At 53.8% G+C, this 12,733-nt stretch overlaps 1 protein-coding gene across 2 annotated transcripts in view; it reads left to right on the top strand.

Annotated features, from left to right (window-relative positions):
- The window catches only part of dus1l (dihydrouridine synthase 1-like (S. cerevisiae)), a 120,996-nt gene that overhangs the window by 57,230 nt on the left and 51,033 nt on the right, over positions 1–12,733 (top strand). For both annotated transcript variants that reach the window (XM_072558521.1, XM_072558522.1), the window contains exons 2-3: positions 9,149–9,397; positions 11,377–11,485. In XM_072558521.1, the coding sequence (XP_072414622.1) occupies positions 9,161–9,397; positions 11,377–11,485 (346 nt within the window). In that variant the 5' untranslated portion in view covers positions 9,149–9,160. The remainder of the gene's footprint in view (positions 1–9,148; positions 9,398–11,376; positions 11,486–12,733) is intronic.

The following is a 12,733-nucleotide window of genomic DNA, read 5'->3' on the forward strand; positions in this document are numbered from 1 at the left end:
GTGTGTGTGAGGGAGAGTGGGTGTGTGTGTGTGTGTGAGGGAGAGTGGGAGTGGGTGTGTGCGTGTGTGTGTGAGGGAGAGTGGGGGTGGGTGTGTGTGTGTGTGAGGGGAGGGTGGGGGGTGTGTGTGTGTGAGGGAGAGCCAGGCAGAGTGGGGTGTGTGTGTGTGTGGGAGGGAGAGTGGGGTGTGTGTGTGTGTGGCAGGGAGAGTGGGGTGTGTGTGTGTGTGTGTGGGAGAGAGAGTGGGGGGTGTGTGTGGGAGAGAGAGTGGGGGGTGTGTGTGGGAGAGAGAGTGGGGGGTGTGTGTGTGAGGGAGGGTGGGGGGGGGGGTGTGTGAGTGTGAGGGAGGGTGGGGGGGGTGTGTGTGTGTGAGGGAGGGTGGGGGGTGTATGTGTGTGTGAGGGTGGGTGGGGGTGTGTGTGTGTGAGGGAGAGCGAGGCAGAGTGGGGTGTGTGTGTGTGTGGGAGAGAGAGTTGCGGGTGTGTGTGTGAGGGAGGGTGGGGTGTGTGTGTGTGTGTGTGTGTGGGAGGGTGGGTGTGTGTGTGTATGTGAGGGAGGGTGGGATGTGTGTGTGTGTGTGTGTGTGTGAGGGAGGGTGTGGGGTGTGTGTGTGTGTGAGGGAGGGTGTGGGGTGTATGTGTGTGTGAGAGAGGGTGTGGGGTGTGTGTGTGTGTGAGGGAGGGTGGGGGTGTGTGTGTGTGAGGGAGAGCCAGGCAGAGTGGGGTATGCGTTTGTGTGGGAGGGAGAGTGGGGTGTGTGTGTGTGTGTGTGGGATGGAGAGTGGGGTGTGTGTGTGTGTGTGTGGGATGGAGAGTGGGGTGTGTGTGTGTGGGATGGAGAGTGGGGGTGTGTGTGTGTGTGTGTGGGATGGAGAGTGGGGTGTGTGTGTGTGTGAGGGAGGGTGGGGGGTGTGTGTGTGTGAGGGAGAGCCAGGCAGAGTGGGGTGTGTGTGTGTGTGTGAGGGAGGGTGGGGGGTGTGTGTGTGTGAGGGAGGGTGGGGGGTGTGTGTGTGTGAGGGAGGGTGGGGGGTGTGTGTGTGTGAGGGAGGGTGGGGGGTGTGTGTGAGAGAGGGTGGGGGGTGTGTGTGAGGGAGGGTGGGGTGTGTGTGTGTGTGTGAGGGAGGGAGGGTGGGGGTGCGTGTGTGTGTGTGAGGGAGGGTGGGGGGTGTGTGTGTGTGAGGGAGGGTGGGGGGTGTGTGTGTGAGGGAGGGTGGGAGGTGTGTGTGTGAGGGCGGGTGGGGGTGTGTGTGTGTGTGTGAGGGTGGGGGATGTGTGTGTGAGGGAGGGTGGGGGTGTGTGTGTGTGTGAGGGAGGGTGGGGTGGGGGTGTGTGTGTGTGAGGGAGGGTGGGGGTGTGTGTGTGTGTGAGGGAGGGTGGGGGTGTGTGTGTGTGTGAGGAAGAGTGGGGGTGTGTGTGTGTGTGAGGGAGGGTGGGGGGTGTGTGTGTGTGTGTGAGGGAGGGTGGGGGGTGTGTGTGTGTGTGTGAGGGAGGGTGGGGTGGGTGTGTGTGTGTGTGAGGGAGGGTGGGGTGTGTGTGTGTGTGTGAGGGAGGGTGGGGTGTGTGTGTGTGTGTGTGGGAGGGTGGGGTGTGTGTGTGTGTGTTTGTGAGGGAGGGTGGGGTGTGTGTGTGTGTGTGTGTGAGGGAGGGTGGGGGGTGTGTGTGTGTGTGTGTGTGAGGGAGGGTGGGGGGTGTGTGTGTGTGTGTGTGTGAGGGAGGGTGGGGGGTGTGTGTGTGTGTGTGCGAGGGAGGGTGGGGGGTGTGTGTGTGTGTGTGCGAGGGAGGGTGGGGTGTGTGTGTGTGTGTGTGTGCGAGGGAGGGTGGGGTGTGTGTGTGTGTGTGTGAGGGAGGGTGGGGGGTGTGTGAGGGAGAGCCAGGCAGAGTGGGGTGTGTGTGTGTGTGTGAGGGAGGGTGGGGGGTGTGTGTGTGTGAGGGAGGGTAGGGGGTGTGTGTGAGGGAGGGTAGGGGGTGTGTGTGAGGGAGGGTAGGGGGTGTGTGTGAGGGAGGGTAGGGGGTGTGTGTGAGGAAGGGTGGGGGTGTGTGTGTGTGTGAGGAAGGGTGGGTGTGTGTGTGTGTGTGAGGGAGTGTGGGGGGTGTGTGTGTGAGGGAGGGTGGGGGGTGTGTGTGGGAGGGAGAGTGGGGGGTGTGTGTGTGTGGGAGGGAGAGTGGGGGGTGTGTGTGTGTGTGGGAGGGAGAGTGGGGGGTGTGTGTGTGTTTGGGAGGGAGAGTGGGGGGGCTGTGTGTGTGTGTGGGAGGGAGAGTGGGGTGTGTGTGTGTGTGTGTGTGTGTGAGGGAGGGTAGGGGGTGTGTGTGAGGGAGGGTAGGGGGTGTGTGTGAGGGAGGGTAGGGGGTGTGTGTGAGGAAGGGTGGGGGTGTGTGTGTGTGAGGAAGGGTGGGTGTGTGTGTGTGTGAGGGAGTCTGGGGGGTGTGTGTGTGAGGGAGGGTGGGGGGTGTGTGTGGGAGGGAGAGTGGGGGGTGTGTGTGTGTGGGAGGGAGAGTGGGGGGTGTGTGTGTGTGTGGGAGGGAGAGTGGGGGGTGTGTGTGTGTTTGGGAGGGAGAGTGGGGGGGCTGTGTGTGTGTGTGGGAGGGAGAGTGGGGTGTGTGTGTGTGTGTGTGTGTGAGGGAGTGTGGGGGGTGTGTGTGTGTGTGTGAGGGAGGGAGGGTGGGGTGTGTGTGTGTGAGGGAGGGTGGGGTTGTGTGTGTGTGTGTGTGGGGAGGGAGGGTGGTGTGTGTGTGTGTGTGTGTGTGTGAGGGAGAGCCAGGCAGAGTGGGGTGTGTGTGTGTGTGTGTGGGAGGGAGAGTGGGGTGTGTGTGTGTGTGGCAGGGAGTGTGGGGTGGGTGTGTGTGTGTGTGGGAGAGAGAGTGGGGGGTGTGTGTGGGAGAGAGAGTGGGGGGTGTGTGTGTGAGGGAGGGTGGGGAGTGTGTGTATGTGTGAGGGAGGGTGGGGAGTGTGTGTATGTGTGAGGGAGGGTGGGGAGTGTGTGTATGTGTGAGGGAGGGTGGGGAGTGTGTGTGTGTGAGGGAGGGTGGGGGGTGTGTGTGTGTGTGAGGGAGGGTGGGGGGCGTGTGTGTGAGGGAGGGTGGGGGGCGTGTGTGTGAGGGAGGGTGGGGGGTGTGTGTGTGAGGGAGGGTGGAGGGTGTGTGTGTGTGTGAGGGAGGGTGGGGGGTGTGTGTGTGTGAGGGTGAGCCAGGCAGAGTGGGGTGTGTGTGTGTGTGTGATGGAGGGAGAGTGGGGTGTGTGTGTGTGTGGGAGGGAGTGTGGGGTGCGTGTGTGTGTGTGTGGGAGAGAGAGTGGGGGGTGTGTGTGTGAGGGAGGGTGGGGGTGTGTGTGTGAGGGAGGGTGGGGTGTGTGTGTATGTGTGTGTGTGAGGGAGGGTGGGGTGTGTGTGTGTGTGTGTGAGGGAGGGTGGGGGTGTGTGTGTGTGTTTGAGGGAGGGTGGGGGGTGTGTGTGTGTGTGTGAGGGAGGGTGGGGGGTGTGTGTGTGTGTGTGTGTGTGTGTGTGAGTGAGGGAGGGTGGGGGGTGTGTGTGTGTGAGGGAGAGCCAGGCAGAGTGGGGTGTGTGTGTGTGTGGGAGGGAGTGTGGGGTGTGTGTGTGTGTGGCAGGGAGAGTGGGGTGTGTGTGTGTGTGTGTGGGAGAGAGAGTGGGGGGTGTGTGTGGGAGAGAGAGTGGGGGGGGTGTGTGGGAGAGAGAGTGGGGGGGGTGTGTGGGAGAGAGAGTGGGGGGGGTGTGTGGGAGAGAGAGTGGGGTGTGTGTGTGTGAGGGAGGGTGGGGGGGGGTGTGTGTGTGTGAGGGAGGGTGGGTGTGTGTGTGTGTGTGTGAGGGAGGGTGGGGGTGTGTGTGTGTGTGTGTGAGGGAGGGTGGGGGTGTGTGTCTGTGAGGGAGAGCGAGGCAGAGTGGGGTGTGTGTGTGTGTGGGAGGGAGAGTGGGGGGTGTGTGTGTGAGGGAGGGTGGGGGGTGTGTGTGTGTGTGAGGGAGGGTGGGTGTGTGTGTGTATGTGAGGGAGGGTGGGATGTGTGTGTGTGTGTGTGTGAGGGAGGGTGGGGGGGGTGTGTGTGTGTGAGGGAGGGTGGGTGTGTGTGTGTGTGTGTGTGAGGGAGGGTGGGGGTGTGTGTGTGTGTGTGAGAGGGAGGGTGGGGGTGTGTGTGTGTGAGGGAGAGCGAGGCAGAGTGGGGTGTGTGTGTGTGTGGGAGGGAGAGTGGGGGGTGTGTGTGTGAGGGAGGGTGGGGTGTGTGTGTGTGTGTGTGAGGGATTGTGGGGTGTGTGTGTGTTTGTGTGAGGGAGGGTGGGTGTGTGTGTGTATGTGAGGGAGGGTGGGATGTGTGTGTGTGTGTGTGTGTGAGGGAGGGTGTGGGGTGTGTGTGTGTGTGAGGGAGGGTGGGGGGTGTGTGTGTGTGAGGGAGAGCCAGGCAGAGTGGGGTGTGTGTGTGTGTGGGAGGGAGAGTGGGGTGTGTGTGTGTGTGTGTGTGTGTGGGATGGAGAGTGGGGTGTGTGTGTGTGTGTGTGTGTGGGATGGAGAGTGGGGTGTGTGTGTGTGTGTGGGATGGAGAGTGGGGTGTGTGTGTGTGTGTGTGTGTGAGGGAGGGTGGGGGGTGTGTGTGAGGGAGGGTGGGGGGTGTGTGTGAGGGAGGGTGGGGGGTGTGTGTGAGGGAGGGTGGGGGGTGTGTGCGTGTGTGTGAGTGAGGGTGGGGGGTGCGCGTGTGTGTGAGAGTGAGGGTGGGGGGTGCGTGTGTGTGTGTGAGGGAGGGTGGGGTGTGTGTGTGTGTGTGTGAGGGAGGGTGGGGGTGTGTGTGTGTGTGTGAGGGAGGGTGGGAGGTGTGTGTGTGAGGGAGGGTGGGGGATGTGTGTGTGAGGGAGGGTGGGGGGGTGTGTGTGTGAGGGAGGGTGGGGGGGTGTGTGTGTGAGGGAGGGTGGGGTGGGGGTGTGTGTGTGAGGGAGGGTGGGGTGGGGGTGTGTGTGTGAGGGAGGGTGGGGGTGTGTGTGTGTGTGAGGGAGGGTGGGGGGGTGTGTGTGTGAGGGAGGGTGGGGGGGTGTGTGTGTGAGGGAGGGTGGGGGGGTGTGTGTGTGTGAGGGAGGGTGGGGTGGGGGTGTGTGTGTGAGGGAGGGTGGGGTGGGGGTGTGTGTGTGAGGGAGGGTGGGGGTGTGTGTGTGTGTGAGGGAGGGTGGGGGTGTGTGTGTGTGTGAGGGAGGGTGGGGGTGTGTGTGTGTGTGAGGGAGGGTGGGGGGGTGTGTGTGTGTGAGGGAGGGTGGTGGTGTGTGTGTGTGTGAGGAAGAGTGGGTGTGTGTGTGTGTGAAGGAGGATGGGGGGTGTGTGTGTGTGTGTGAGGGAGGGTGGGGGGTGTGTGTGTGTGTGTGAGGGAGGGTGGGGGGTGTGTGTGTGTGTGAGGGAGGGTGGGGGGTGTGTGTGTGTGTGAGGGAGGGTGGGGTGTGTGTGTGTGTGTGTGAGGGAGGGTGGGGTGTGTGTGTGTGTGAGGGAGAGCCAGGCAGAGTGGGGTGTGTGTGTGTGAGGGAGGGTGGGGGGTGTTTTGTGTGAGGGAGGGTAGGGGGTGTGTGTGAGGGAGGGTAAGGGGTGTGTGTGAGGAAGGGTGGGGGTGTGTGTGTGTGTGAGGAAGGGTGGGTGTGTGTGTGTGTGAGGGAGGGTGGGGGATGTGTGTGTGTGTGAGGGAGGGTGGGGGGTGTGTGTGTGTGTGTGAGGGAGGGTGGGGAATGTGTGTGTGTGTGAGGGAGGGTGGGGGGTGTGTGTGTGTGTGAGGGAGGGTGGGGTGTGTGTGTGTGAGGGAGGGTGGGGTGTGTGTGTGTGAGGGAGGGTGGGGGGTGTGTGTGTGTGTGTGAGGGAGGGTGGGGTGTGTGTGTGTGTGTGTGAGGGAGGGTGGGGTGTGTGTGTGTGTGTGAGGGAGGGTGGGGGGTGTGTGTGTGTGTGTGAGGGAGGGTGGGGGGTGTGTGTGTGTGTGTGAGGGAGGGTGGGGGTGTTTGTGTGTGTGTGAGGGAGGGTGGGGCGTGTGTGTGTGAGGGAGGGTGGGGGGTGTGTGTGTGAGGGAGGGTGGGGGTGTGTGTGTGAGGGAGTGTGGGGGGTGTGTGTGTGAGGGAGGGTGGGGGGTGTGTGTGTGGCAGGGAGAGTGGGGTGTGTGTGTGTGTGTGAGAGAGAGTGGGGGGTGTGTGTGGGAGAGAGAGTGGTGGTGTGTGTGTGAGGGAGGGTGGGGGGTGTGTGTGTGTGTGAGGGAGGGTGGGGGGTGTGTGTGTGTGTGAGGGAGGGTGGGGTGTGTGTGTGTGTGTGTGGGAGGGTGGGGGGTGTGTGTGTGTGGGAGGGTGGGGGGTGTGTGTGTGTGAGGGAGAGCCAGGCAGAGTGGGGTGTGTGTGTGTGTGGGAGGGAGAGTGGGGTGTGTGTGTGTGTGTGTGTGTGTGTGTGTGTGTGTGTGTGTGTGTGTGTGGGAGAGAGGGTGGGGGGGGGTGTGTGTGAGGGAGGATGGGGGGGGGTGTGTGTGAGGGAGAGTGGGGTGTGTGTGTGTATGTGTGTGGGAGGGTGTGTGTGTGAGGGAGGGTGGGTGTGTGTGTGTGTGTGTGAGGGAGGGTGGGTGTGTGTGTGTGTGTGTGTGAGGGAGGGTGGGGTGTGTGTGTGTGTGTGTGAGGGAGGGTGGGGGGTGTGTGAGGGAGGGTGGGGGGTGTGTGAGGGAGGGTGGGGGGTGTGTGTGGGAGGGAGAGTGGGGGGTGTGTGTGCGTGGGAGGGAGAGTGGGGGGTGTGTGTGTGTTTGGGAGGGAGAGTGGGGGGGCTGTGTGTGTGTGTGGGATGGAGAGTGGGGGGGCTGTGTGTGTGTGTGTGTGAGGGAGGGTGGGGAGTGTGTGGGTGTGTGTGTGTGAGGGAGAGCCAGGCAGAGTGGGGGGTGTGTGTGTGTGTGTGTGTGAGGGAGGGTGGGGGGTGTGTGTGAGGGTGTGTGGGGTGTGTGTGTGTGTATGAGGGTGAGTGGTGTGTGTGTGTGAGGGTGAGTGGGGTGTGTGAGGGTGAGTGGGGTGTGTGTGTGTGAGGGTGAGTGGTGTGTGTGTGTGTGTGGGTGAGTGGGGTGTGTGTGTGGGTGAGTGGGGTGTGTGTGTGTGTGGGTGAGTGGGGTGTGTGTGTGTGTGGGTGAGTGGGGTGTGTGGGGGTGTGTGTGTGTGTGTGTGGGTGTGTGTGTGAGTGAGGGTGAGTGGGATGTGTGTGTGAGTGAGGGTGAGTGGGGTGTGTGTGTGAGTGAGGGTGAGTGGGGTGTGTGTTTGAGTGAGGGTGAGTGGGGTGTGTGTGTGAGTGAGGGTGAGTGGGGTGTGTGTTTGAGTGAGGGTGAGTGGGGTGTGTGTGCGTGTGAGGGTGAGTGGGGTGTGTTTTTGAGTGAGGGTGAGTGGGGTGTGTGTGTGTGTGAGGGTGAGTGGGGTGTGTGTGTGTGTGAGGGTGAGTGGGGTGTGTGTGTGTTTGAGGGTGAGTGGGGTGTGTGTGTGAGGGTGAGTGGTGTGTGTGTGAGGGTGAGTGGGGTGTGTGTGTGTGAGGGTGAGTGGTGTGTGTGTGTGTGTGTTTGAGGGTGAGTGGGGTGTGTGTGTGGGTGAGTGGGGGGTGTGTGTGTGTGTGGGTGAGTGGGGGTGTGTGTGTGGGTGAGTGGGGGTGTGTGTGTGGGTGAGTGGGGGTGTGTGTGTGGGTGGGTGAGTGGGGGGTGTGTGTGGGTGAGTGGGGTGTGTGTGTGTGTGAGGGTGAGTGGGGTGTGTGTGTGTGTGAGGGTGAGTGGGGTGTGTGTGTGTGTGTGAGGGTGAGTGGGGTGTGTGTGTGTGTGAGGGTGAGTGGGGTGTGTGTGTGTGTGAGGGTGAGTGGGGTGTGTGTGTGTGTGAGGGTGAGTGGGGTGTGTGTGTGTGAGGGTGAGTGGGGTGTGTGTGTGTGTGAGGGTGAGTGGGGTGTGTGTGTGTGTGAGGATGAGTGGGGGGTGTGTGTGTGAGGGTGAGTGGGGGGTGTGTGTGTGTGGGTGAGTGGGGTGGGTGAGTGGGGTGTGTGTGTGTGTGTGTGTGTGGGTGAGTGGGGGGTGTGTGTGTGTAGGTGAGTTGGGTGAGTGGGGTGTGTGTGTGTGTGTGTGTGTGGGTGAGTGGGGGGTGTGTGTGTGTGTGAGGGTGAGTGGGGTGTGTGTGTGTTTGTGAGGGAGAGCCAGGCAGAGTGGGGTTGTGTGTGTGTGGGAGGGAGAGTGGGGGTCTGTTTTTGTGTGTGTGTGGGAGGGAGAGTGGGATGTGTGTGTGTGAGTGTGAGATGGAGAGTTGGTGGGTGGGTGTGTTTTTGTGTGTGCGTCGGAAGGAGAATAGTGGGGTGTGTGTGAGAGTGAGAGGAAGGGAGAGTGGGGGGTTTATATGTGCAGTGGGTTTAGGCAATACTGTATGACTGAGTACACAGTTCAGGCCTGGCATATCTAACCTCCAATTCACAGGTTGAAAGCGTACCTGTGAATTCCTTTCATTTACTCCATGAGCCCCACTGTGGATTTTTCTGTTCTTTGTTCATTTATGCACAAAGATCAATTCCATATTGATAATTTTCAAAGTTTCAGGTCAAGAGACTCTTATGTGTCTGCTTCAGGTTTGTCACGAATTCCAGTCAAGGAATTTGCTTTTATGGCTTGTCAGGCTGAGGTTTGAAGAGCTGAGCTTGAAGGTTCCCAGTTTGTGTTGTGGTGACTTAACTGGGAAGAAAATGATGATAATCACGGCCCATTGTTCCACAAGCCATCACATGTATAATTATTATAGTTACCAATGTGACTGTTAAAATGTCCAATTTGCCTGACTGACTGCTTCTCAGGACAAAAGTAAATCTCACACGGTTTCTTTAGTAACAAAAATAACCCAATTTATTGTAACACACATATCTTTAACAAGAAATAGTGAAACAAAAGAGTTTCTAATTAATATAACATAAACTATATTCCTTCTAAATCCTAGTGAGCTATCTTGTGTCAGATTTGAAATAGTTCATAATAAAAGTAGGAGTGAAATTTCCAGATAAACATGGTCCAGATTTCAGTTCGATATTCATATGTACTGTTATTGGATAGCCAGCTCTTGTTCAGCAATCCCTGTCACAGTGATCTGATATTCATGATTATTACGACCAGGAGTTTAGGATTTCTTTTCAAACACTATTTTGCAACTCCTGCAGGCCAATGCCAGGATGCCAAAACTTCATGGGTTTGATTTCTGGAAGACCACACTGAACAGTGCTCGATATGTGGTTGCTCCAATGGTGGATCAGAGTGAGCTTGCATGGAGGTTACTCAGTCGTCGACATGGTGCCCACCTTTGTTACACTCCCATGCTTCATGCCCAGGTATTTGTCCGGGATGCAAACTACAGGAAGGAGAACTTGTATAACGAGGTGAATGCAGAGGATCGACCATTAGTTGTTCAGGTATGGTGTCAGCTGTAGCAGGAATAGGATTAAATTATCTCATTAATGCAACAGGGCCCATGCTTTGCAATTGAAGATCCTCCACAGGGTCCACTTGGCCCCAGACCGCCCCGCTAAATTTAAACAGAACATCTCCAATGTGTCTTACATGTAAAGTGAGCGTGGGCGCACTTACTCATTGCCATTGGTCCTGCCACAGACTGCAGGCATACTGGAGCACTGTAGTAGGCGAAATAGAGAAGGCCTTGGGGACAGAAGTGGAGATGGACCCAGTATCTCCTTCTCTTGGCTTTGTTAATTCACTTTCATTAGATGCACAAAAAAAAGTAATTCTCACTTTTTGTGTAAGAAAGAACATTCTATTTGGGTGGGTGTCGGAAAATCCCCCAGGGCTGGCGGGCTGGCTTAAGCTCGTCATGGAGTACATCCCCTTAGACTTTCTTACAAGTGTAGTGCACCATAAAACTGCGAATTTCTATAAGATGTGGCAGCCCTTTTGGGACTCCCTGGGTCCAGATCTGTCTGCCATACTAACAAGGGCCTTTATATAGCCATGGCAATTCTATGTAATGAATCTGATATCCAGAGAGGAGGAACTACAAACATATGAATATGTATAAACTTAGGCACCTGATGGTCAAGGGCTGTTGCTTTGTTTTGCTGAGCTATGTTATGGTTATTATTATTAAGATTTCCCTTTTTTAGCTTAGTTATTATTTATTATTTATCTATGTAATTAATGGGTTTGTTTTTTAACATTGGTTTGAATTGTTTGGTTTTGTATTTGTTGTAATCAAAATAAAAATATTTACTTTTGTTAAATAAAAATATATTTTTTAAAATTCTCGTTAACACTTTGAACATGAGCTGTAATTATATTTTTCTATAAGCTTAAATGGTAATGTCATTCTGTTAATGATTTGTATTCAAATACCTGCACAATTTGACAACTGTATTACCAAAAAAAATATAAGTTTGCAATATGCTGGAAGTGTAATGCAAAGTCAGAAAGTGCACTTGGTACTTTGACAGGTACATTCTCAACTCTGCTGTTCCATAGTTATTTAACTCTTAAATATGTTCCTGTCTTGTGTCCTCTTTGTATTGGGTTTACTTTCATACATGCATTCTATAATCTCAAAATCAGTTGCACTGCTGAAATTTCTCTAAGTGTTTGCTGACAAAATGGTTGTTTTCGATTCATCCACATAGCTTTAGTTATCAATTGTCTGTTATCAAAAGCATCTAAACTTTGAATTGGGTAGAAATGTTCTGTACTTACCCTATTGTTTGATAGCTGCACACTGAGAATTTGTTTATAACAAATATACTTTAATGCCTTCTGCATGCTTGATATGCTGCCTGTGATCTCTTTCCAGTTTGTAAAGTTTCACTATTGAGGCCAATTTTCTGTCCAGTGTCTCTCTACATCTCCTTTCTGGTGGGTCAATAATTTCAACATTGAGTTTATAAAACAAAACTTGTTTGAAGTTCAGTGTCAAATCCTACCTGCAATGTCACTAATATAGTTTTTTTAACATCCTCAAGGTTAAACTTGGCTTTTTGTGTCTGTACTTCACAAAGTTAACTTTGTTCAAATGATCAAATCTTTAATTTGTGGTCCCCTGAAATATCAAATTTTACTATTCTGTGGTTTCCAGTTCTCTTAGCTCTTCGCTAGAAATTTTGATTCTCCAGAATTATTCACACATCTAGCTTACAACAGTGCTGTGGGGAGACCAATGGGGTGGAGGTGGGCAAGAATTGCCAACTTTGGCAGCTGGGTCACTCATTAACTCGAGTGTAGCAGCGAAAAGAAAGTTTGGGCAGTGGGAATGGGCATCTGTAGTGGTGCATCAAGGTCATGTAAAATCCCCAAGCCAATCGCAGAAATCAACCATTATACAACGAGGGGTTAAGCTTCTTGTATTACAGAGATTGATTGTGCCCAATGGCTGATTTGTTTACTTTTCTTTCAGTTCTGTGCAAATGATCCAGAAGTGTTTGTCCAAGCCTGTCTGCTAGCTCAGGATTACTGCAATGCCATTGATTTGAACTTGGGTTGTCCACAGATGATTGCGAAACGAGGTATCTCAGTTTGCTTTTATTTTCTTGCTCAGATAAACTACACTGATTCTGAGGTGATGTAAGTAATTACTGACTATCCAGGCAATGGGATCACGACACTGGTTAGCAGTTAGATCTGGCATGTGAGAAATTGTTGGATGAAACGGCAACATTTTTAGACTTAGCTTTTGGCTGTTAATCTCTAATGAAACTGAAATATTTATAGCATTTAACAAAAATGTTTCAATAAGGAATTAAAATTATATATGGATGGTGCAAGACCCTTCCATTCATTGAGTTCATCTTAATAAACTGCCTTTACGTTATGAAAATCGAAACTTAATCAGTAAAAGTTGTATTAAATATACCTTGATTGTTGTGGTACTATAAATGTAAGAAATAGTTTATTTAGACTAAAATTATATTTTGATGTTTTTCCTTATTTAAATACTGCAACTGAATGTAGTGCTATGAAGCAGCAAGAGTATTGCAACTTATCAGTAATTTGAGAAAGCAAGGATTGAAAGACAAAGGCAATGGCCTGATATTATAATCCTGAAACAGTGTGGATTTACTGGATTAGTAAATTATTATTAGTAAAGATTAGATGCTTGATCAACCACCTGATGAAGGAGCAGCGCTCTGAAAGTTAGTGCTTCCAATTAAACCTGCTGGACTATAACCTGGTGTTGTGATTTTTAACTTTGTACACCCCAATCCAACACCGGCATCTCCAAATCATGAAATTTATAAAACTGATTAAATAAGAACCTTATCTTGATGAGGAATTTCTTGAATGATGTACTGCTGCACTTACTCCATGTTGAACAATTTCAGTTTGAGTCAAGCGAGTAGCTTTCACAGCGTGAACTAATATAGCAACAGATGTGTTTTATTTTCCTACAAACAGAGCAAGTTCTGCAATAGAAACTATGAAGTTACTTTGCTCCTTTCCAATTGGTATGCATATATTTAATCTTTGGATTGCAGCACCATCTAGTGTGAAATTATGGTTGTGCAGTTTATGGTGACATTATACTTGCAAATAATCTTACAAATCAAGGAAACAAATTACTTTCATTGTGGTAATTCTGAGCATTTACATGATTGAAATAACTAGACGTTTAGAACATAACAGTGCAGTCCAGGCCCTTCAGCCCTCGATGTTGCGCCAACCTGTCATTCCAAGCTGAAGCCCATCTAACCTACACTATTCCATGTACGTCCATATACTTGTTCAATGATGACTTAAATGTACTTAAAGCTGGC

This window comes from Chiloscyllium punctatum, chromosome 39, assembly GCF_047496795.1.
Source record: "Chiloscyllium punctatum isolate Juve2018m chromosome 39, sChiPun1.3, whole genome shotgun sequence".
NCBI lineage: Eukaryota > Metazoa > Chordata > Chondrichthyes > Orectolobiformes > Hemiscylliidae > Chiloscyllium > Chiloscyllium punctatum.